This window comes from Felis catus, chromosome D3, assembly GCF_018350175.1.
Source record: "Felis catus isolate Fca126 chromosome D3, F.catus_Fca126_mat1.0, whole genome shotgun sequence".
Lineage (NCBI taxonomy): Eukaryota > Metazoa > Chordata > Mammalia > Carnivora > Felidae > Felis > Felis catus.
This window is the reverse complement of record NC_058379.1, coordinates 63,362,416-63,386,313: the sequence shown is the minus strand read 5'-3', so window position 1 is coordinate 63,386,313 and position 23,898 is coordinate 63,362,416. Positions and strand designations below refer to the sequence as shown.

The 23,898-nt window shown below is 36.5% G+C and overlaps 1 protein-coding gene and 1 long non-coding RNA gene across 9 annotated transcripts in view; one reads left to right on the top strand and one right to left on the bottom strand.

The window, feature by feature from the left end:
* The window catches only part of RIT2 (Ras like without CAAX 2), a 446,014-nt gene that overhangs the window by 392,145 nt on the left and 29,971 nt on the right, over nucleotides 1-23,898 (top strand). Inside the window, exon 5 of one of the 8 annotated variants that reach the window (XM_045042160.1) lies at nucleotides 13,969-14,963. The exons of the other annotated variants lie outside the window; for them this stretch is intronic. Within the exon in view, the coding sequence (XP_044898095.1) occupies nucleotides 13,969-13,980 (12 nt within the window). The 3' untranslated portion in view covers nucleotides 13,981-14,963. Of the gene's footprint in view, nucleotides 1-13,968; nucleotides 14,964-23,898 lie in introns of those variants that run through there. 8 annotated transcript variants of the gene reach the window in all.
* Nucleotides 8,637-23,898, bottom strand: part of LOC109493429 — a 557,438-nt gene continuing 542,176 nt past the window's right edge. Inside the window, exons 6-9 of the long non-coding RNA XR_006588324.1 lie at nucleotides 21,616-21,719; nucleotides 12,417-12,510; nucleotides 10,458-10,508; nucleotides 8,637-8,785 (exon numbers count right to left, since the gene is read on the bottom strand). This is a non-coding gene — a long non-coding RNA (uncharacterized LOC109493429). The remainder of the gene's footprint in view (nucleotides 8,786-10,457; nucleotides 10,509-12,416; nucleotides 12,511-21,615; nucleotides 21,720-23,898) is intronic.

Here is a 23,898-nt window from a genome sequence, read left to right as displayed (position 1 = left end):
ATGCCGTTGAATTCGATTTGCTAGTATCTTATTGAGAATTTTTGCATCCATATTCATCAGGGATATTGGCCTGTAGTTCTCTTTTTTTACTGGGTCTCTGTCTGGTTTAGGAATCAAAGTAATACTGGCTTCATAGAATGAGTCTGGAAGTTTTCCTTCCCTTTCTATTTCTTGGAATAGCTTGAGAAGGATAGGTATTATCTCTGCTTTAAACGTCTGGTAGAACTCCCCTGGGAAGCCATCTGGTCCTGGACTCTTATTTGTTGGGAGATTTTTGATAACTGATTCAATTTCTTCGCTGGTTATGGGTCTGTTCAAGCTTTCTATTTCCTCCTGATTGAGTTTTGGAAGAGTGTGGGTGTTCAGGAATTGGTCCATTTCTTCCAGGTTGTCCAATTTGTTGGCATATAATTTTTCATAGTATTCCCTGATAATTGTTTGTATCTCTGAGGGATTGGTTGTAATAATTCCATTTTCATTCATGATTTTATCTATTTGGGTCATTTCCCTTTTCTTTTTGAGAAGCCTGGCTAGAGGTTTGTCAATTTTGTTTATTTTTTCAAAAAACCAACTCTTGGTTTCGTTGATCTGCTCTACAGTTTTTTTAGATTCTATATTGTTTATTTCTGCTCTGATCTTTATTATTTCTCTTCTTCTGCTGGGTTTAGGCTGCCTTTGCTGTTCTGCTTCTAGTTCCTTTAGGTGTGCTGTTAGATTTTGTATTTGGGATTTTTCTTGTTTCTTGAGATAGGCCTGGATTGCAATGTATTTTCCTCTCAGGACTGCCTTCACTGCGTCCCAAAGCGTTTGGATTGTTGTATTTTCATTTTCGTTGTTTCCATATATTTTTTAATTTCTTCTCTAATTGCCTGGTTGACCCACTCATTCGTTAGTAGGGTGTTCTTTAACCTCCATGCCTTTGGAGGTTTTCCAGACTTTTTTCTGTGGTTGATTTCAAGCTTCATAGCATTGTGGTCTGAAAGTATGCATGGTATAATTTCAATTCTTGTAAACTTATGAAGGGCTGTTTTGTGACCCAGTATATGATCTATCTTGGAGAATGTTCCATGTGCACTCGAGAAGAAAGTATATTCTGTTGCTTTGGGATGCAGAGTTCTAAATATATCTGTCAAGTCCATCTGATCCAATGTCTCATTCAGGGCCCTTGTTTCTTTATTGACCATGTGTCTAGATGATCTGTCCATTTCTGTAAGTGGGGTGTTAAAGTCCCCTGCAATTACCACATTCTTATCAATAAGGTTGCTTATGTTTATGAGTAATTGTTTTATATATTTGGGGGCTCCGGTATTCGGCGCATAGATATTTATAATTGTTAGCTCTTCCTGATGGATAGACCCTGTAACTATTATATAATGTCCTTCTTCATCTCTTGTTACAGCCTTTAATTTAAAGTCTAGTTTGTCTGATATAAGTATGGCTACTCCAGCTTTCTTTTGGCTTCCAGTCGCATGATAACTAGTTCTCCATCCCCTCACTCTCAATCTAAAGGTGTCCTCAGGTCTAAAATGAGTCTCTTGTAGACAGCAAATAGATGGGTCTTGTTTTTTTATCCATTCTGATACCCTATGTCTTTTGGTTGGCGCATTTAATCCATTTACATTCAGTGTTATTATAGAAAGATATGGGTTTAGAGTCATTGTGATGTCTGTATGTTTTATGCTTGCAGTGATGTCTCTGGTACTTTGTCTCACAGGATCCCCCTTAGGATCTCTTGTAGGGCTGGTTTAGTGGTGACAAATTCCTTCAGTTTTTGTTTGTTTGGGAAGACCTTTATCTCTCCTTCTATTCTAAATGACAGACTTGCTGGATAAAGGATTCTCGGCTGCATATTTTTTCTGTCTAGCACCCTGAAAATCTCGTGCCAATTCTTTCTGGCCTGCCAAGTTTCAAAAGAGAGATCAGTCACGAGTCTTATAGGTCTCCCTTTATATGTGAGGGCACGTTTACCCCTTGCTGCTTTCAGAATTTTCTCTTTATCCTTGTATTTTGCCAGTTTCACTATGATGTCGTGCAGAAGATCGATTCAAGTTACGTCTGAAGGGAGTTCTCTGTGCCTCTTGGATTTCAATGCCTTTTTCCTTCCCCAGTTCAGGGAAGTTCTCAGCTATTATTTCTTCAAGTACCCCTTCAGCACCTTTCCCTCTCTCTTCCTCCTCTGGGATACCAATTATGCATATATTATTTCTTTTTCGTGTATCACTTAGTTCTCTAATTTTCCCCTCATACTCCTGGATTTTTTTATCTCTCTTTTTCTCAGCTTCCTCTTTTTCCATAACTTTATCTTCTAGTTCACCTATTCTCTCCTCTGCCTCTTCAAGCCGAGCTGTGGTGGTTTCCATTTTGTTATGCATTTCGTTTAAAGCGTTTTTCAGCTCCTCGTGACTGTTCCTTAGTCCCTTGATCTCTGTAGCAAGAGATTCTCTGCTGTCCTGTATACTGTTTTCAAGCCCAGCGATTAATTTTATGACTATTATTCTAAATTCACTTTCTGTTATATTATTTAAATCCTTTTTGATCAGCTCATTAGCTATTGTTATTTCCTGGAGATTCTTCTGAGGGGAATTCTTCCACTTGGCCATTTTGGATAGTCCCTGGCGTGGTGAGGACCTGCAGAGCACTTCCCCTGTGCTGTGGTGTATAACTGGAGTTGGTGGGTGGGGCCGCAGTCAGACCTGATGTCTGCCCCCAGCCCACCGCTGGGGCCACAGTCAGACTGGTGTGTGCCTTCTCTTCCCCTCTCCTAGGGGCGGGATTCACTGTGGGGTGGTGTGGCCCGTCTGGGCTACTTGCACACTGCCAGGCTTGTGATGCTGGGGATCTGGCGTATTAGCTGGGGTGGGTAGGCAAGGTGCACAGGGGCAGGAGGGGCAGGCTTAGATCGCTTCTCCTTAGGTGATCCTCTTCAGGAGGGGCCCTGTGGCTGCGGGAGGGAGTCAGATCCGCTGCCGGAGGTTTGGCTCTGCAGAAGCACAGAGTTGGGTGTTTGTGCGGAGCGAGCAAGTTCCCTGGCAGGAACTGGTTCTCTTTGGGATTTTGGCTGGGGGATGGGCGGGGGAGATGGCGCTGGCGAGCGCCTTTGTTCCCCACCAAACTGAGCTCTGTTGTCAGGGGGCTCAGCAGCTCTCCCTCCCTTTGTCCTCCAGCCTTCCCGCTTTCCGAGCAGAGCTGCTAACTTATGACCTCCCAGACGCTAAGTCGCGCTTGTTGTGGGAACACAGTCTGTCAGGCCCCTCCGCTTTTGCAAGCCAGACTCGGGGGCTCTGCTTGGCCGGTGAGCCGCCCCTCCGCCCCGGCTCCCTCCCGCCAGTCCGTGGAGCGCACACCGCCTCGCCGCCCTTCCTACCCTCTTCAGTGGGCCTCTCGTCTGCGTTTGGCTCCGGCGACTCCGTTCTGCTAATCCTCTGGCAGTTTTCTGGGTTATTTAGGCAGGTGTAGGTGGAATCTAAGTGATCAGCAGGACGCGCGGTGAGCCCAGTGTCCTCCTAAGCCGCCATCTTAGATTTTTTTTTTTTAATGTTTTCTAGTTTTTCTTTTTGAAACTATAGTTCCCTAAGCAAGAAAATGTAGTGAGTGAAGCATTTTATCTGGTGACTCTAGTGAGAACTCATGTCAGGTCATTTATGTCAGTCTATTCAGGCTCCTGGACTATCTGACAAATGGGTCTACTTTTTCTCATCTCAGAAAATACTGTCTTTGTTATAGAAATTATGTTTATAGCCGATACAAAATCAAGTGAGGAATCTGTAGAGCCATCTCATCATCAGGCGAGTCAAAGTAGTGACAAAGAAGCTGTTTTTCCAAGATGTAGAGATTTATTGAGCATTGGGGTTTTGCTTTTGTTTTTTCATCTCAAACACTGTTTAAAACCACACACCCTTTTTACCCATATAGATAGTTCTCCTTAACCCCACTCCCAAAATATTTATCTTTGCATATATAGTTAGAATGTGTTACTATCAACTATCAATATATGTACACTCTTCATTATATTCTCTTTCCCTTGTTTGCTGTTTGCTTCCCTTTTGAAAGCTGTCCGCTCTTGTGCAAATGTAAATTCTCCCTCCTGTCAGAGTGCTACGTTACATAAATAATCTTGAAATAAGAACACAGGGATACCTGATCAGCTCTATCAGTTAAGCATCAGACTCTTGGTTTCAGCGCTGGTCATAATCTTACACTTTTGTGAGTTTGAGCCCCGAGTGAGGCTCTGTGCTGAAGTGCAGAGCCTGCTTGGAATTCTCTCTCTCCCTCCCTCTCTGCCCCTTCCCCACTCTCTCTCAAAACAAATAAATAAAAAATAACAGGGGAAAAAGAAAAAAAAAGTGCTTTTAAAAAATATATTTATAATACTCCATGAATTTCCAAAACTGCTATGAAGAGCTTAGTGGCCATAATTTGATAGTTGAGAGTCAAAGTGGTTGCACAGAAGAGTGGGCTACAGTCAGGATAATAGTTATTATCTACTTGTAACTTTATGAATCTGTACTTGATCCTGAGTTGGTAGCTCAGAGTGATTATCAGGTGACAAATAGAAAGCAAACACTCGGGAAACCCCTGCTACTAGAGACCTTATAAATAGCATTTTGGGGGTTAAGAAGTGGAGATAATTATTTTCTGAAAGTATAACATTGCAATTGCACTGCTACTGGCTATGGAAAACATATTTTGGCCAAGGTAGTGGCATTCATGTGTCTCTGTCTCTCTCTTTCTCTTTCAAATATAAAACTTTAATCAGTGGATCTCAAAGTGTGGTACCTTCACCACCGGGGGATCCCCCAAGACCTATTCAGAAAACCCTTAATGTCAAAATTCTTTTTATAATAATACTAAAACAGTATTCTCATTTTCTCAATGTGCTGACATTTACAGTGACAGTACTAAAAAATTCTAGATAAAACTGCAGGTGCCTTAGGACAAGTCAATGTGGTGGCACCAAATTATACTACCAATTTTTTAAATTCTTGATTCGCCTCACACTTACAGTAAACATATGCCAGTTTCATTTAAGAATGTCTTTGATGAATTAGTAGAAATTTCACTAAATTTCTACCCTCAGAAATATCTCTGTAATATTCTGTATGAGAAAATGGTAGGTGCACATAAAGTTCTTCTGTCTCATAGTGATGTTAGATGGTTATCTCCAGGAATATCATTTGGGCAATCCAGTGGCATGCTAAATTAGCCCCTCTGTTCATAGAAAACCACTTTTTTATTTGCAATAATGATTATCTGACAAAAGATTTAGACTTAGGTATTAGGCAGATATTTTCCCAAAAGTTGAATGAATGAGCTTATTACTTCAAGGAGAACAAATGATGGCATTATCAAACTTTCAAATAAAAATTAGTATTTTGGAAAATATATGCCACGTGAACCAGGATAGCTTTGCAATACTTCAAAACTTTTCTAATTAAATTAGTGGCAATGTCAATGAGTCTGAGATTTTGACATCTTTTGATGAAATGTGTCAACATTTAGAAATTCAGCTTAGGTCAGTAAACCAGTGTTTTCTGAATGAAACTTGCAGGATTTCTCAAAAACAACTTACAAACAAAGACTCATTCAAAATTTAAGATTGACTGGGGTGCCTGGGTGGCTCAGTTGGTTAAGCATCCAACTTCAGCTCAGGTCATGATCTCGCAGTTCATGAGTTCGAGTCCCGCGTTGGGCTCTGTGCTGACAGCTCAGAGCCTGAAGCCTGCTTCAGATTCTGTGTCTCCCTCTCTCTCTGCCCCTCCCCTGCTTGTACTCTGTCTCTCTCCCTCCCATTAAAAGAAAAATTCAAGATTGACATGGATTTTAAATGTAATAAGTTTAAAGAGTTTACTGATGTGGTCTCAAATTTCCACATTGCAATTAACTTTTAGGAAACTACTCCTTGCCAAGTTCTGGTGTAGTATCAAAAGGGAACATGCACAATTATCTGGAAAATAAAAATACTTTCTTTTCTCCAACTACGAATCTGTGTAATCCCAGATTTTCATATACTTTAACCAAATAACATATTGGCTAATATGGAATTAAGAAGCTGTATCAGTGAGGTTGTAGCTGCCATTTGAAAGCTGGAGGACCAGGGAAGCAGGTAGTATAATCCAGTTTGAGTCCGAAGGCCTGAGAACCAGGGGATCCTGTGGTGCAAGTCACAGTCTAATGTCTGAGGGCAGAAGATAGATGTCCCAGCTCAAGTACAAATAACGACATCACCCTTCCTCTTCCTTTTTGTTCTATTCAGTTTCCCAAGGGATTGGATTGGATGGAACCCATTGTTGTGGTGAGAGTGGATCCTCTTCAACTCAGTGGACTGATTTAAATGCTAATCTTTTCCAGAAACACCCTCACAGACATATCCAGAAATAATGTGTTACCACACATTCCTTAGCCCAGTTGACACATAAAATTAGCCATAGGAGAAGCAGAAATGAAAACTTAGCTTTTATTAAGCCACATGGATTTTCAAAAACATAAAACAATTTTACTTTTCTCACCAAATATTCTGTAAATTATTTTGTTTCATAAAAGTTCTTTCTGTTAACATAATTTTTAAAATGTATTAAGATTTTAAAGTGTGTTTTAATTTATAATATGGAAATATTAGTATATAACCCATATTAACAAAAGATCTGCAGGAATTTTAATAATTTTTAAGACTGGGGACCTGATCCTTATCTTAAACCACTCACAAAAATTAACTCAGAATAAAGACTTAAATATAACACCTGAAAATGTAATAAAACTCCTTGAAGAAAACAGAAAAAATGCTCATTGACATTGATCATGGCAATAATTCCTTAGATGAAACACCCACAAAAGTACAGGCAACACAGGCTACAATGAACATATTCCTCCTATCTGGCAATTTCATTTCGACCTTTGGAACTCCAGTCTTCCTACTGATAATTTTCATGATCTCTCAGGTTTCATTCTTTGAAACTCTATGTCCTAGTATGATGATAAGAGGTATATGAGCACTGAACAAGATGGAAGTAAAACAATACAGGGTCATAGGAAGTTCTCTGGAGTGGTAAGAGTGGATCTGAGGAAAAAAAAAAAGAAGGCAAGTCTGATGGAAAGAAAAGTGATAGGCTTTTCAGGTTTACACAGTCATAATACTGAGAATTTTTGTAAGAATGTTTGAGTGAAAATGAGGAGCTCTATCTCACTAGAGGGAAGAGTTCACACAAGAGACCAGTGATAGAGGTGCCTTGGTGGCTCTGTCAGTTAAGCATCTGACTTTGGTTCAGGTCATGATCTCACAGTTTGTGAATTCGAGTCCTGCATCAGGCTCTGGACTGACAGTATATAGCCTGCTTGAGATTCTCTCTCTCTCGGCTCGTCCACCACTTGCACTTTGTCTCCCTCTCAAAATAAATAAACTTAAAAAAACAAAGCAAAACCAAAAAACCATGACTAGTGATAATTACCACCAGACCTGAAACGAGATGATCATCAGTCCTGAGACTTAGAACTTTGTCTATCTAATTGCCAGACATGTGCTCCCAAACTGCTGTGTGAACTTTAATGTGGCACTGCATTACAAAGACAAGCACATTTAAATAAATATCCATTTACATTTTAATATCTGTATGTTTTGATAATTGTGTATTTTAATGAGTGAATTTTATTTAAATTTCCATTAGTGACAAATATACCAACTAGTTATAAAGTTATAATTGTAGTAATATAAAATTCTTCTATGAATATAATTACATCTGAAATAGTCAATTTTTAAATGCCTCAAGTAAACAATAGTACATATGAAAGGCAGATATCTAATTAAACAATTTTGATCAGAAAATTCTTCTTATTTGAAAGGTCATACATGATCAGAATAAATTCAGATCCTTTGTGTACCAGAAAACTAAAACTTACACTAGTAGGGATCAAGCAAATATCAAACAAAAAGTCCTAACAGATAACATAATTGTTAATGTATTGTCTCCTTGCCAGTCAGTTTCCCAATCATTGACCTCTTTTTTTTTAATCTCCGTATGCCACAGACTTTAGCCACTCATCTCTCTTTTTCATCTTTTAAAAATCTGCTACAAATTACTATTCCACTAATCTAGTTCTGAAATGATTTATTTTCATCCATAGTACATTAAATTTAAACAAGGAGTTTTAAATGCTTACCCAAGGGTGAGCTGAATATAGATTTGGAACACTTGGGTTCTCATTTTAGCTGCATTGCTTTGGGCAAATTATCCGGGCATCTGTATTCTTTGATGATAATTGTGATTCCTTATAATTCTAAAATGTATACAAAATGCAAAATGTGCTAGACACAATACCAGGTGTTCCACATGCCATCTCATCTAGTTAATTATCCAACAGTTCTGTAACTGTAGATACAGATAGCACGATTTTAGAAGTAAAATGGCTGATGCTCAAGGAAGGTAAGTTCTGCATATGCTCAGATGTGAAACTATTCCCTGTAAAAGGAATTGCCTTATGGTTGAGCTCTTCAATTGAATCAAAATTTGGAGTATTTTCTCAAATTATCTGAATCTACACAACAAAATGGCTTATGAAGAAGATACCTAGCTTGAAAAACCTCAGTCACAGCTAGTATTAAACCTTTACAGAAATAGAATTGGAGGAAAAAAAATACTTAATGATACTTAATGCCAAAAATTTTAATATGGATTTAATAATGATTCCTGGGGATATAATCTCACAACTCCAAATAATGGGGATGAGTATAAGCAAGACTTCTGAAGATCATTTAGAAAATCAATCCGGTGATTCATTAGGATCCCCATTATTCCTACAAAACAGATGGAAAAACAACAACAAAACTGTGCCAAAGCTTTGGAAATGAAATTTGAGACTTGAAGTAAAATTTTTCCACTGAAGCCTTTTTCAGAAATTTGAAAAGTGCAGTGTCTCAATCATATCTGGAAAACAGTATTTGATGGCCTTACCAATGATTCTATTTATAAGACATTGATGTCAAGATGATTATGAAGAGTTTAAATACATATTTTATAAAATAGGAGAAGAGAATGCTTTAAGTACATTACTTTATTTAATAAATCCTTTTGAATCTGTTACTAAATTTGAAATTAAATGTTATAAGCAAATATATAATTAAGTTTACAAATTTAAAATTTCTTTTGGATTCTCTCATTTGGACCTTGGAAACTCCCTTGTATTTGATCAGTTATAGATACTTGCTAATGATACATGGCTAGGAAATTACAGAGAAGGGATTCAAGCATAGGTATGTTGGAATTCAAAGCACATTGTGTTCAATAAATCCTGTTGTTAAAATTTTGTATAACATCCTCTGACTAGTAGGATATTTCAGAGGAGATTACTGGTTACTGAGGTATTTGAGAGAGTCTTAATGATAGATGTAAGATTTGAATAAGTATTAAAGGATAATTAGGATTTTTATTAACAGAAGAAACATTGTAGTCACAGTGAATATCAAGAATAGTCATTGCATTTTTAAAAAAATTCTCTGTTTTGGTTGACTAATAATAATATCATTATTACTACCACTCAAAATGCCTGAAGTTTATTGAGAATTTAGTCAAGCGCCATGAATAGCATATTGGAAAATGGTCTCATTCAATTCATATAACATCGCTGAGGGTTGCTGTTGTTCTCATTCTAACAAAGAGAAAATTGAGGCTATGGGGAGAGTAAGTAATTTGCCTGATAGCATAAAGAAAATCACAGAACAGTGGTCCAAACCCAAATATATCTAAATCCATTACCTGAGTTCATAAACCATCATTCTCTGTTGCCTTAATTTTTAAAGTTGAAATACAAAAAAGTCTAGAGGAAGAGATTAGTGAAGATGAGAATTGTCAAGGAAGGGTTAATTCTGGGACTATATTTTGAGTTTGGCCCTAAAAGACTTAGATATACACTGTATAATTTAAATATGCAAAAGGGGGTATGGGAAGATATGACAATGTGAATAAAAGGGTGTAACTATAATGCCCTGTGTATGTACAACCACATTTATTCTAACTGACCGGCCAAAAAGGAAAACATGGCTTTGCCATTGTTAACTCTTTGGAATTTTCTTCCACTGAAAGCTTTCATTCAACAACTAGGAATACCTGGGTGTTGAGTTATGATTGACAAAAGATTCGAGGAACAAATTTTCATAATATATTACCCAAAAGGGAGTAATAAATAACCTTACCCTAACTGAATTGCCACCTTCCATTGAATGTCAAGTTATAATCTGGCTCTTTTGTCTCTGTCCACTAAATGTTCACACATAACTGTTTTCAATGAGAAATCCACATTGACAGGTACAGTGTTATGTTTTGTGAGACATGCCTGATATTTAAGAAAAACCCAGGGAAAAACTATTGAGGGCTCTCTTCTCCCTCTTTGGACTCACTCTTCTCCTCCACTTGCCCATGGAAGGCCTTAAGAAGAATGAAATAGTATTTAATGTAACTAAGAACACTTACATTTCACATGCAGGCCTCACTCAGGCTGTGTATACTCAGGCTGTTCAGCCTCTGCAAAATTAAAAAATAATAATAAATAAAAAATCAACATTTTTGCTTCAACTAGCAAAAGTTTTGTTTTGTCATTTCAGTTGGGAAAATCATAAAATTTTTGTTACTCTTGAAGTTAGTGTTTGGGAGTGCATTTAAAATTCCACAAGCCAACTATAATTTGGACCAATTCCATGTAAAAACCCTCATTTCCTTCTACTTCTCTTGACATCGCTGTATTGCTGCCTCCATACCCTGACTCCTAGAATTTTTCTTGTTCTAATTTCTTCCTCGCCAGTCTCTGCCAATCCATTTTTGCCCATTCATTAATGCCCAGCTCAGGTTGCATTTCATTCAGGAAGCCTTCCCTAGCCACAGCAGCCCTCACTATCTTCACATGCCTCTTAATTTCTTGAGTATTTTGAGTGATATGTACACATGTAACACAATTCCACTTCTAGTGTTAGAATCTGCATAAGCATTTGTTTGGTAAAGCACTAATATTTGGAACCAAAGGAATGGAACTCAAATGCATTTCAAATACAAGTATCTATAGACTCTCTAAGTGCCAACCATGTTGCTGGAATCATCTAGCTATTCCACTAATTGATGATTGATCATGTACAATGATACCCACTGTGACTGCCCAGTTTCTCACCTTCTGTTAGTAGCTCCTTAGGATCATTCACTTTCCAGCCTCTGTAGAAATGATCTTCCTTATTCTGTGTCTATCTTTGACACTTTTTCCAGGAGAAGATATGATTCCATTTCCCCTAGGCCCTACATTTAAGGCTCTCTGTGTTGTCACTAGATTCTCCTGGGGGTCATTTTGTGCTTGGGCTTAAAATCACTAGACCTTACCGACTTTTTAGTTTCCTGACACACCCTATAAGCATTGACCTCCAGAAATCTTATTCTCAAAACATTCATTTTATAGCTTGTATGGTGTTTTGTATGCTATTCTTTTTTTTAATCTGAATTGTCTTACATTTATTCAACACCATTTGTCTTTTATTACATACATGTATCATCTATCTACCTACCTACCTATGAATTGTCTTGTTATCCAGGCAGCCAAATATATGAAGGGATAAGAAATTATATAGGAGGGGGTTCCTGGGTGGTTCAGTTGGTTAAGTATCTGAGTTCAGCTCATGTCATGATCTCACAGTTTGTGAGTTCGAGTCCTGCATCAGGCTTTATGCTGATGGCTCTGAGCCTGGAGCCTGTTTCCGATTCTGTGTCTCCCTCTCTCTCTGCCCCTCCCCCATTCATGCTCTGTCTCTCTCTGTCCCAAAAATAAACAAACATTAATTTTAAAAAAAAGATTATATAGGATAAATATCTACATTAAAAAGATGGATCATCTGGCTTCTTGTTTGGCATAACAATTTAGTTCAAGGAAGCTGGGTACCATATCATGTAACTGGGATACATGGATACCATATCATGTAACTTATAACTGGCAGCATATTAGGTGCTCAATAAATTTGTACTCAATAATACATAAGCAGTAATTCTTCACTGTTAATGCTAATAATATATAGGAGCAAGAGAATTTTTGAGCAGCCCAACTTAATGTCTGTTGAATCAATGGTTAAGCAGTTGTCTTCCAGACTTCTAGGGTTGATCCAATACATTGTATCCAGGTAAAATCAATATTGTACATACAAAAAAAACTGCACACTTTGCTTATGCTTTGAAAGATATTGAACAGTTCAGCTTTTCTGAAAAGTGAAGCTAACACTTAATGTATTTATGAGGTGTTATTAATATTTTATTCACAATTACAAAATAAAAACATACTCAGTGGTAAAAATAGGCCAGGAAAGAACAGTACAAAAAACAAGAAAATTCCCTATTGCCCCACAACTAAAAGTCAAGCAGCAGAAGCCTGTCATTTCTATCTTGGTCCTGTCAGACACTTACTTACAACTGTACCTGGATGGTTTCATTTAAGTTTGCATGTCTCTTCTTGTCCTTGCTTGTCCTACAGGATGTGTGTTAACAAGCATGCAAATAACTGAAAAGCAAAGAGCAAGAGAGGGGTGAGTCAAGAGAACAGAAATTCCTCTCCTACATCAGAACTAGCTCATATGCCCTAGTACGTTTTCACACACAACTATCAATATTTATCCATAACCCAGGTCAATTCTACCAGTCTTCTGCCTGCAAATCACAAGAAATATAGTGACAGATGTGTGGAGCACAGACCTGACCTTCAGAATAGCTGTCATGGGGGCTCTCAGGGAGAGATCCAAGAAGCTGCTATGGGCAGGTAGCCAGGCAGAGTAAACAATCAGGAAGGGTTCCCAGCTCCAAGACTTTCTCCCTGTTGCTTTCAGTGGAGAGAAGGCACAAATTCCCATCTGTCTTTCTCAGTATTATGAAGAAAAACATTCACGAGAGATGATGCTTCTGATCCAAAAGTATAGATATTTAAGCAGCCTTTAAAAACACAGATTTGTGTTCTTTCAGAATGCAGAAACTGGAAGGTGTAACAGGAAATTACAATTTACAGAGTTTATGTTGATTATCCCCACATACCAGAATGCAGAACATTGGAGAAATGTCAGAAGTCAGCTAAGTTTTTCCCATTTTCTCAGAGTGGACATTCATTTCTTTTTATATTTATTTATTTTTCATGTATTTGTTTGGTTTTGGTTTGAAAGCATTTTCATAGACTTGAATGAAGTAAGCAGTAGGGAATAGTGCTTGGATGTTCACTGTAGGCCAGCCATTTGTGTGACGATACTTATGATCAAGATGTTTACTATCTTAGTGCCTTAGTTTCCTCCAATGTAAAATAAGGATGAAAATAGTACCACCTAATGTTGTAAGAATCTAATGAGTTAGTATAGGTAAAGCATTTTAGAACATAACACCTGCCACATTGTAAGTGCTCAATAATTACTGGCTATTTTTAAGTCTCATAACATAGTTAAATCAGCTATTTTCCCTATTTTATCAACAAAGAAGCACAGATATTATCAAGTAACCTGAGTAAGGTTAAAGAGTAGTCAATGGCAAAGTCAGAGATGCTCTTTGCAGAATATTACTTTTGGGTTCACATAGGTGTTAATTAATGATTTTATTTGTAGAAGAATTTCAAATCACATTGACTTCTTTCACAGAAACTCTACTGCTCTTACTTTTTCATTAATTCTTTTGTGTATTTAAAAAAAAAATTTAATGTTTATTTTTGAGAGAGACAGAGACAGAATGCCAGTGGGTTAGGAGCAGAGAGAGGAAGACACAGAATTAGAAGTGGGTGCAAGGCTCTGAGCTGTCAGCACAGAGACCGACACGGGGCTCGAACTCATGAGCTGTGAGATCATGACCTAAGCCAAAGTCGGACTCTCAACCGCCTGAGCCAGCCAGGCACTCCTCTTTTGTGTATTTTTATTTTTATTTATTAAACAGATTATAAACTCTGTAGAATGGGGTAATAGTATTTATATTTCTTCCACATCTTTCTCAGCCCCTGCTATAATACTATAAAAGAAGAATTGCACTGGATGCTTGTTAAAAATGGAAAGACTATCCAAGACTATTGCAATAGAGGTCAAGACACTGCATGCAATAATGGAGAGAGACTGAACTCAATTCCCTGGAAACAAGAGGTGGGAGGATTTTTAAACACTGTGGTGAGGTAATGGGGAGAAAAACACAACCTGGAGGTTAGTGGAAGGAATTTGTTCAGTGTGCGTAGGCCATCTGTGTTTCCTAATTGTCTACTTATTGAAGTTAGGTTCCTACCCTTCCACTGAGATGGGAGATGTTGCTCCTATCTTTTTTAGTGATTACATCTCAAAGGATGGCTCCCAGGACCTAAAGGAAAACATTCCTGAGTTGTAGAAGATTTACATCTCAAAGAGGTAGAGAATGAATTTACAATTGCAAATTTTCAAATGTAAATGTTCTAATGCTTTATTATTCTTTAATTTGTTCCTTGTAATCCAAAAAGATCTTAGTCAAACTTATTTTTACAATGCATATGGGTTGTGTTAATATATTTTTGTCAGGGAGGGAGTTACATGGAGAAGTCAAATGAATCAGTCAGTGAGTTTAATGAATCATAAATAATCTCTTGTCCTGGGCAAAATTTTTTTTCAGTGCTATGATTTACAGGGAGTCAAATACATTGCCTCTTTGTGTGTATGTGCTGTCTTTGCCCATTTTCTGGTGGAAGTGTTCAAAATCTTTAAGATGCTCTAAAAATAATTAAGGAAAATACATGAAATAAGAAATTGGCTATTCAGATTTAGACATTTGGGATGTTTACAAAGTGGAAACAGTAGCATCTAGGACTCAAGGGAAAGGTATACAGACATCAAATGGAAGATAATAAAGTCCATAATGGTGACTGGAGAGTCACTGACATGGTGTGATAAGGGAAGCCCTGGAACAGAATGTAAAAATGTGAGGTTAACTCTGTGTATGTGTATTGTCATTTTTACTTCAAAATATACTTACAGTGTTCACCAGGAAAATATCTTGGTCTTTCTTAACTGTCATTTTTAACCTGTGTCAGTATATTTTAGAAAAGGTCCCTGTGAAAAGTCCAGTAGATACTTGTATATAATCATTACTGATCACATGTTAGGATATTTTACAGGGTATCTAAATGAAAAGGAGAGGAGAAATGACTGTCAGTGAGATTTCCAAGGGTTAACTAAAATTATCTGTTCTCTTAATTGACAGAAACTCACCATCTGGAGCTGCCATATTTTCTGTAAAGAATTTTTTTTTTAATTTTGGTGACACTATAAGAGAGAAAATGAGCATATAATTCCTATTCTGACTGCTGAAGGGAGCAGTCTAGACCTAATTAACTAAGGGGTTAATGATAGTATTTTAGAATATGTGTATACATCATCCCTCTCTGTGCCTTTGCTCTTAAAAGCACAGCAGCCAACCACAGACAACATGAGAACTTTGAATAGCAAAGTTCCTAATGGTAGCTTATAGGATGGACCAAAAAGTTTCCTGAAAGTCAATTTGCAAATAAAGTTCAATAAGGGAAACAGTACAGTTGGAGTTAGAACAGTGTACTGGCAATCACTTTATAAAATATATTTTGCATATCTACAATTATTTTGTACTTAAGGGTTATATAGTTTATGCTTCCTGCAATAGTTAATGCCTATAATTTTAATGCTTGATTACTACACTAGAATTCGTATTATTTCTATAGTCTAGCTTTCTATGCCTGTAATGAAATTAATCTTACAGTGTTCACATGATAACCAGACACTCCTTCTGGCAAGGATATGATTTTAGGAGAAGGTAGCCAGCCTCCTTAATGGGGTAAACTGTGAAAATTCAATTTTTGTTAATATTACATTCCGCAGATAGAATAAGATGACAGAATAAGGCTTTGTTTCTAAAATTTCCAACAAATCAGAAATGATGGATGACCTCTACTTAATGATAAAATGAATATTACCAATGAATTCCATCATTTTGAATCCCAAGCTTAGTTCTCAATCTATCTTACTTGACCTATAAGCAACATGTGCCACTGGTCTTTTTTTCCCCTTGAATTTTGAAGCATCCCTCATTTGGCTTCCAGGTTTCCACATTCCCAGGTTATCTTATTATTTTATTGGCCACTGCTTCTAAGTCTCCTCTACTGGTTCTCTTCCTTTACCTGCTATGCAAATGTGGAAAGTGCCAGGGATTTATTTACACTCAAACAAACACTCAGGACCATGGCTTAAATACTATCTACATACCTTTGAACCCTAAATTTATATCTCCAGGCTGATTTTTCGTTACTTTGAAAACTAGATGTATATTTTCAACTGCCAGACTGACATCTCTTCTTCTCCATTGGAATAATTAATAAGGCATCTCAAACTTAAAGATTTATGAACATTCTTAATTTCCTTACCCCTGAAATTTTTCCTACCATGCTTTTTTCATTTCAGTAAATAATACTGAATGAATAGTACACTGTTCACCCCAATTGACCAGGCCACAAAACTAGGAGCGATCCCTAATTTTTCTTTAAGCACACTTGCAATCTGGGGGCAATACCTTCACAGTCAAATATGGCCATTTCTCACCACATTTTCTACCATCATCCTGAACCGCTACCATATATTTTCTAAACACTTTACTATATTCCTACCTTCCTTTTTTTCTACTGTAGACTCCCTGTGGTCTATTCACATGCATATTGATCTTTCTGAAAATGTAACTCTGGGAATGTCACTTCTCTTCTTAGTCTCCCCGTGACTTCTCATTACACTTAACTCCTGCATAGGACTTAATGTATGCTTTTTTTTTTCCTTCTGTAATCAATAATTGACATAATTGCAATATGGGGTCAAAATCCTTAGATTTGAATCTAGACTCTATTTTGGAACTTTAATCAAATTACTAATCATTTGAGCTTTCAATGTCTTTATCTCTAAATCATGGTAATAGTACTTCCTTGTAAGGTTTTTAGTTGTGATAATTAAATAAGGTATTTGATAAGAATCACTTAAAACTGGCATTTTCTACTTTTCTTGTATAATTTTTAAGAAACACAGAGAGTGAGTTTGTAGTACATACTCAACATTAAAGATTATCATGATGTTGATATTTCCTGCACGGAACCACTGAGTTTCATGAAGACAAAGACTGGGTTTATCTTGTATATCCCACATCCAGAGACAACTTTGGGGTTAGCACATATCCGGGGACCAGTAAGTCACTGCTGAATGAAAGAAATAATGAAATAATCTAATAAAAATTGTTGTCTATCCTTATCCTCAGTTCCTTTTTCTCCTTTTGATTCTCTCTTTACCAACTCCTCATATACTTACATTTTCCTATGACCTAGAAAAACCCTTCTTCAGAATCCACCCTTCCTCTCTGTTCACGCTCTTTTCTACTCTGCTTTACATTATACCCAAAGTAAGCTGAATGTACCTTTGAGCTTTTTTTTTAAGTTTACGTATTTATTTTTGAAAGAGAGAGAGAAGAGAGAGAGATACAGAGAGACAGAGGGAGAACACGAGCAGGAGAGGGGCAGAAAGGGAGAGAAAGAATCCCAAGCAGCCTCTACACTGTCAGCACAGAGCCTGATGTGGGGCTTAAACTGCGAGACCATGACCTGAGTCAAAACCAAGAATCAGATGCTTAACCTACTGAGCTACCTAGGTGCCCCTACCTTTGAGCTTTTAAGGCATTTCTCATGTTCTCATCACATCAATTTATTGCCTTAGATGTCATACTTGTTTCTCTATTGAATAGCACTAGGAAGAAGAAAAGAAAGTATAAACAGCATGTGTGTGCACATGTGTGCATGTATAAGTTTTCTTCTGTCTGGGAACTAGTTTTGGGAAACTGAGCAAACAGGAAATTCATAGATGGCTATCAAAAATCTATCACTTTTCCTCTTAAGAGGGCATGGCAGTCATTAATATCATATACAAAAGATACTTGGCTCTTTGCCTTCTGGACAAGAGCAAATCTACTAGATTTTCTTCTGTTTGCATGGAGCCATGTGATTGGTTCTGGCCAGTGAATTTTAAGTGCGATGACACGTGTTACTTCTAATCCAAAGCATCTAATTATTACTGTGAGGCTCTTCAGAGGTCTTTTTTTCTTTAGTATGGTGACTGACCTTATTAAAGATAGTAGCTGTTTCAATAGGTAGTGCCCCTAAGTGACTACAAGGAGCAGAGTCCTCCGGGAATCTGTGATAAACATTTGGTGTAGGTAACAAACTTCGGTCATTTTGTACCATTGAGATTTACAGTGTGTGTTATTTCAACATAACGTTGCCTATTCTGACTTATCATAAGTTGATCTTCTCAACAAAATTGTTATTTTCTACTTGTTTCTTTTGCAGTAAGAAAAATATAAATAAGGAACATGCTAAGTACTCAAAAGCATAATATAATTTTAAGTCTCAGTCTCTGCTACCATACTTTTGCATATAAACTTAGTAGAAAAACAAACATATGGTCATGGTTGTGCTTATGCTTCTATCAGTACAGGTTAAAGATCATGAAATTTCAGAATCTACTCTGAGCCTCTCATTTACAAAATGTTTGCTTGTGGGAAAACTACACCTAGTTAGAAATCTAATTTTCCTTCTATTTTATGTTAATACCAATATTAAAAAATGAACAAATGAAATAAAGCTGTATCTCCATGGTACCAATTATTCATTTGATTTGGTTCATAAAAAAAAATCCTAGTCAATTTGAACACTTGATTCTATGTCGAGAAAACATCTTGTTAACTGACTGACCATATGTCTCTGTACCACATAGATACTGTACAGGGAAAAGATAGAATTGTAGTGTTTCTGTGATTTGTCTTCTGGGCTCAGACCCAGGCTTTCACAGAGAGTGGAATGATGTTGTCAATTTGTGGGGCAGAGACAGAGCATGCTACTCTCCAAGGAAAAGGGAGAAAATTCTCCTTCTGGCCTCTTAAGAGATTTTCACCCTACAGTCAAATTATTTGATAGTATCTAAGAAAATGACCCAGCTAAGAAAAAGGAGTAAAATAAAATCAACCCCTTTGAGTCTACCACTTATATATGTAGACATTGAAACAAAAGAATTACTTTCTTTCTCTTAAATTCTATGGGCTTGGAAAGATCTTTTTAACTTTGTTTAAAGGAAGTGCTAACCTATTGGCTCCTAATGACACTGATTAATTGCTTTTCCCAGCATTGGTAAAATTGTCAATTCCATTAGTTTCTCATGCATTCCAGGTCCAAGATTTCCTACAAACTCTTTTATGTAGCTTTTAGAACTTACAGAAAAATCCAATAAAATGAAAGGAGATATTTTCCTGTATTTTAAAATAATTATTTAAGAATAAAATAGAGAACTAATCCAGCTTCATATTATAGACGTTGGAAATCTAGTTAATACCACCTGTTCTGTCCTCATCTACTCAATTATTACTCCTTCACGCTCCTTTCTCTGCCTTAATTGACAGGATATATTCAGATATTTGTATTCATTAAAGCTTCAATCAATTATCTTTCATGGCAATTATTGTTATTTTATGTTAAATTGAATAATTAATTACTATGTGTCCTACATAGTGAATATAGATTCATTGAGGGCAGGGACTATATCTGATTTTGTTCATTGAGCATACAGCTCAGATCTTGCACTAAGTACTTAAAACAGATTTGCTTAAAAAAGGACATATTTCAGTCAGTGTATCTCTACATGGGCTAACTACAGAAGTCCACCATTGTTAATACCTTAGCTTGCCATGCTTAAGATATAGAAAATAAACTGTTTTCTCATCCATCAGTATATATTCCTGATATTCTTAAGTTGTTTGCCACTGCTGTTACTCTGCTTCTCTCATTTATTCCAAGCATATACAAACAGCTCCCTTCCATTACTTCGGTCTGAATTGATTTCCTTTCGATCCGTTTTTCTCAGTGAGCCAGAGATGTCAGTTTTGCCTCAAATTTTATGATCAGTTCATAAATATCAGGAGTTTTAAAGACTTTTACTTATTTACATGCACATAAATATTTATTAAGAAAACACCAATATTTACTCTTTGCCTTGCACAGAAGGGAGCCAACAGACAATTTTACTATTCCTTGGATGAATAGATATTTAAAGTGTATTGAAAAAGAGGCTTTCTCTATACTGAATACACATGTGGCTCTTTTCAGAGGATAACTCATGTCTAGCCAGAGGAGAATTTTAAATATATGCATGTTTGCTCTCCTCTCCTGACTCTTTACCTTGACCCATGGTTCCCCAAGGTAACCCTAGTTCTGATGTGTGGCAACAGCATATATGGAATGTACCAAAGGTAAAGGCAAACATCCTTCCAACTACCCCAGCCCTTCCTTTCCTCAATCCACTTTTGCTGAAAACCAATGCTTATGAATTAATATAAACAAATTTAGTGTTGGGTTCTGTATGGAAGGAGAAAGTATTCTTTGACTCTCCTAGGGTCTCTGGCTTAGTCTGAAAACTAAACTGACAAAGACATATTAATAGGAGAAAAACATAACAATTTATCTAATATAAGATTTGCATGACATAGGAGACTTCATAAGGAAAGTGAAGACCTGAAGAAACAGTTAGACCTGACTATTTTTATGCTGGGTTTGATGAAAAGTGGAAAGTTGTAGATGGACAGGATAGTTTAAAGAGTATGAGGGTAACTAGGGGAAACTCAGCATGGCCTGTTTGTTTGGAATCTTCTCAGTGTCCCTTTGTCTTTGAAGATAAGAATGTTCCTTTCCTCCAGGTATAGGGAGGCCCCCCTTCACATGAGGTTATTAAGATCTAAGTCAGGAGATAGGGGTGGGGGAAATGTCAGAGTGACCTTCCTGCTTCTGTTCTGATGGACATTTCCAATGGGAAAATTTGCTCACTCTTTACTTGGAATCAGTTTTTTCCAGAATGATCCTAATTGTTTTTTTTTTGGTGGCTATAAACACTTTTTTACACAATGCATGTTTTGCCTCAATAGCCCATGTAGAAGGATAAACATTCATCTGGCCTCTAAAATCTACCATTATCTCCTGTTCTTGAAGTTATCACAGTAGTTCTTGAACCTTACATTTAGGATTCCTGGGATAGAATGGGACATTATTAATACTTGTTGGGGCTGAAGGAGAAATAGTGATTTACAATGAATCACTAGTCGGTTTGCTATTAATAAGGTAAAAGGGCAGAAGGGAGTGTTTGTGAGAAAGGGGTATGTTGAATTTATTTTAAGACTTTTATTTTGAGACTAGGGGTAATCCAGGTGGATATTTTCAGTGGACAATGAGAAATTCAGGTCTGAATTTTCACAGAGGGAATATGGCTGGAGGCAACAGATGTAGGAATCCCAATGTAGGTGGAATTTTAAAATATGGGAGTGAATAAATGTGTCTGGGGAATGTGCATAGTCAGGCCTGCCTCTAGTAACCTTGACTCTTGACCCAGGTCAAGAGTAAAAATGAATGCCCATGGAGGTTCCAAGGGCTAGGTCTATCCTTTTTTTTTTTTTTATCTTGGACTTTGTGCTTTATCTCAAGAGAACTTCTACCCACATATCCAAGCTCTCTATACCCTCTCACACTCTACACTCCATTCCCCTCAGAGAGCCACCATTTAACAACCTCCTACAGGGGCATACTTACTGGTGAAGGGAAGACTTCCAATGGGAGAGTAGATCTAGAGATGAGGCCCACGAAGTAGATAAGATCATCTGGGTAGGCAATTCTGAGGTCCCTTATAGAAAGTTCTAGAAAGGTATGTAATCTAGGTTAGTAGCTAATCTTGACCTCTTCACCCTTTGTAGATGGGTATCAACAGAGGAGGGCCAGAGAAGTGACCTCTTGTGAGCAGGGACCACCTGGCAAAGGTCTTAGGCATTAAAGCCCGAGGACATGACTACAAGTAACAAGAGGTTGAGTTTAAATTTCTGGGCAATACCTATCTTTAGTATATGAATAGAAGACAACCAGCAGGAGAGAGAGAAAGAGAAAGGTATTTCACAAAATCCAACGGAGGATGAAATTTAAAAGAAGACTAGTAGTAATAAATAATACAGAGAATTTTTTTAAAAGCTAACACTGCAAAACAGTACTGGGTTTGGAGATGATAATAAAGTATTTTTAAACTTTTTTTAAAGGAATTAATATGTAAGTAAACCTTTAATCCATTTTTTCTAGTAACATGGGGTAGAATCTTTTATTTTAAAACATTTTTAAGAATTGTAGAATAAACATAGCATAAAATTTACCATTTTAACCATTTGTAAATGTACAAGTTAGCAGTGTTAAGTACATCCACACTGTTCAACTAATTTCCAGTAGTCTTTGCCATATTGCAAAACTAAACTATACCCATTAAACAACTTCCCTTTTGCTCCTTTATCCAGCCCTTGAAAACTATCATTCTACTTTCTGCCTCTATAAATTTGACTACTGTATGTACCTCATATAAGTAAAATCATATGGTGTTTGTCATTTTGTGACTGGTTTATTTCACTTAGCATAATACCCTTTCACCCATGTTGTAGCATGTGTCAAAATTCTTTTGAAGGCTAAATAGTATTCCATTGTGTGTATATACCACATCTTATCCATTCATCTGTCTGTGGACACTTGGGTTGTTTCTACCTTTTAGTTAGTGCCAATAATGCTATGAACAGGGTGTACAAATATTTCTTCAAGACCCTGCTTTCAATTATTTTGTGTATATACACAGAAGTGGGTTTGCTGGATTGTATGTTAATTTTAAGATTTCTTGAGGACCTGCATTTTCCATAGGGGCTGCACCACTTTAATTCCTACTAACAGTGTACAAGGATCACATATTCCCATTTCCTTGCCAACAGTTTTCTTTTTTTTCCTAGTCACCATCCTGATAGGTGTGAGGTGGCATTTCATTGTCATTTTGACTTACATTTCCCTAAAGATTAATTATGTACTTATTGGGCATGTCTATTCAAGTCTTTTGTCCATCTTTTAATCAGGTCATTAGCTTTTTTGTTATTGAATTGAACAAGTTCTTTATGTATTTTGGATATATATATAATAACCAAAATATATAATATATATAATATATTTATATTTATATATATATATTTAAAATTATATATATATAATACATATATATATAATATATATTTTGGATATTATATATATTATATATTTTGGATATTAATCTCTTACCAGATATATAATTTATAAATATTTTCTCCTGGGGTTTGCCTTTTTGTTCTGTAAATTATGTCTTTTGATGCACAGAATTTAATATTTATGCAATCCAATTAATTTTATTTTCTTCTATAACCTGTGCTTTTGATGTTATATCCAAGAAACTGCCAAATCATGAAGTTTTTCCTCTTGTTTTTGTCTAAGAGTTTTATAGTTTTAGCTCCTACATACAGGTCTTTGTTCCACTGTGAGTTAATTTTTGTGTATGTGTAAGGTAAGGGTCCAACTTTGTTGTTTGCATATGAACATCCAGTTTCCCAACATCTCTTGTTTCAATGAGTATCCTTTCCCATTGAAAGGTCTTGCAACTCTTGTCAAAAATCATTTGACCATATATGTGAGGGTTTATTTCTGGGATCTCTATTCTATTCAATTGGTCTATATGTCTGCTTTATGCCAGTACTATACTGTTTGGATGACTATAGCTTTGTAATAAGTTTTGAAATCTGGAAGTATGAGACCTACAGCCTCATTGTTCTTTTTCAAGGTTGTTTTGACTACTTGGCATCTCTTGAAATTCCACATACATTTTAGGATGGATTTTTATTTTCTGTAAAACACATCATTAGTACTGATAGACTTCATTGAATTTGTAGATTACTTTGGCAAATATTAATAACTTAACAATATTAAGCTTCTCAATCCATGTAAATGAGATGCTTTTCTATTTATTTGTAATTGTTTACTTTGTCAGAACAG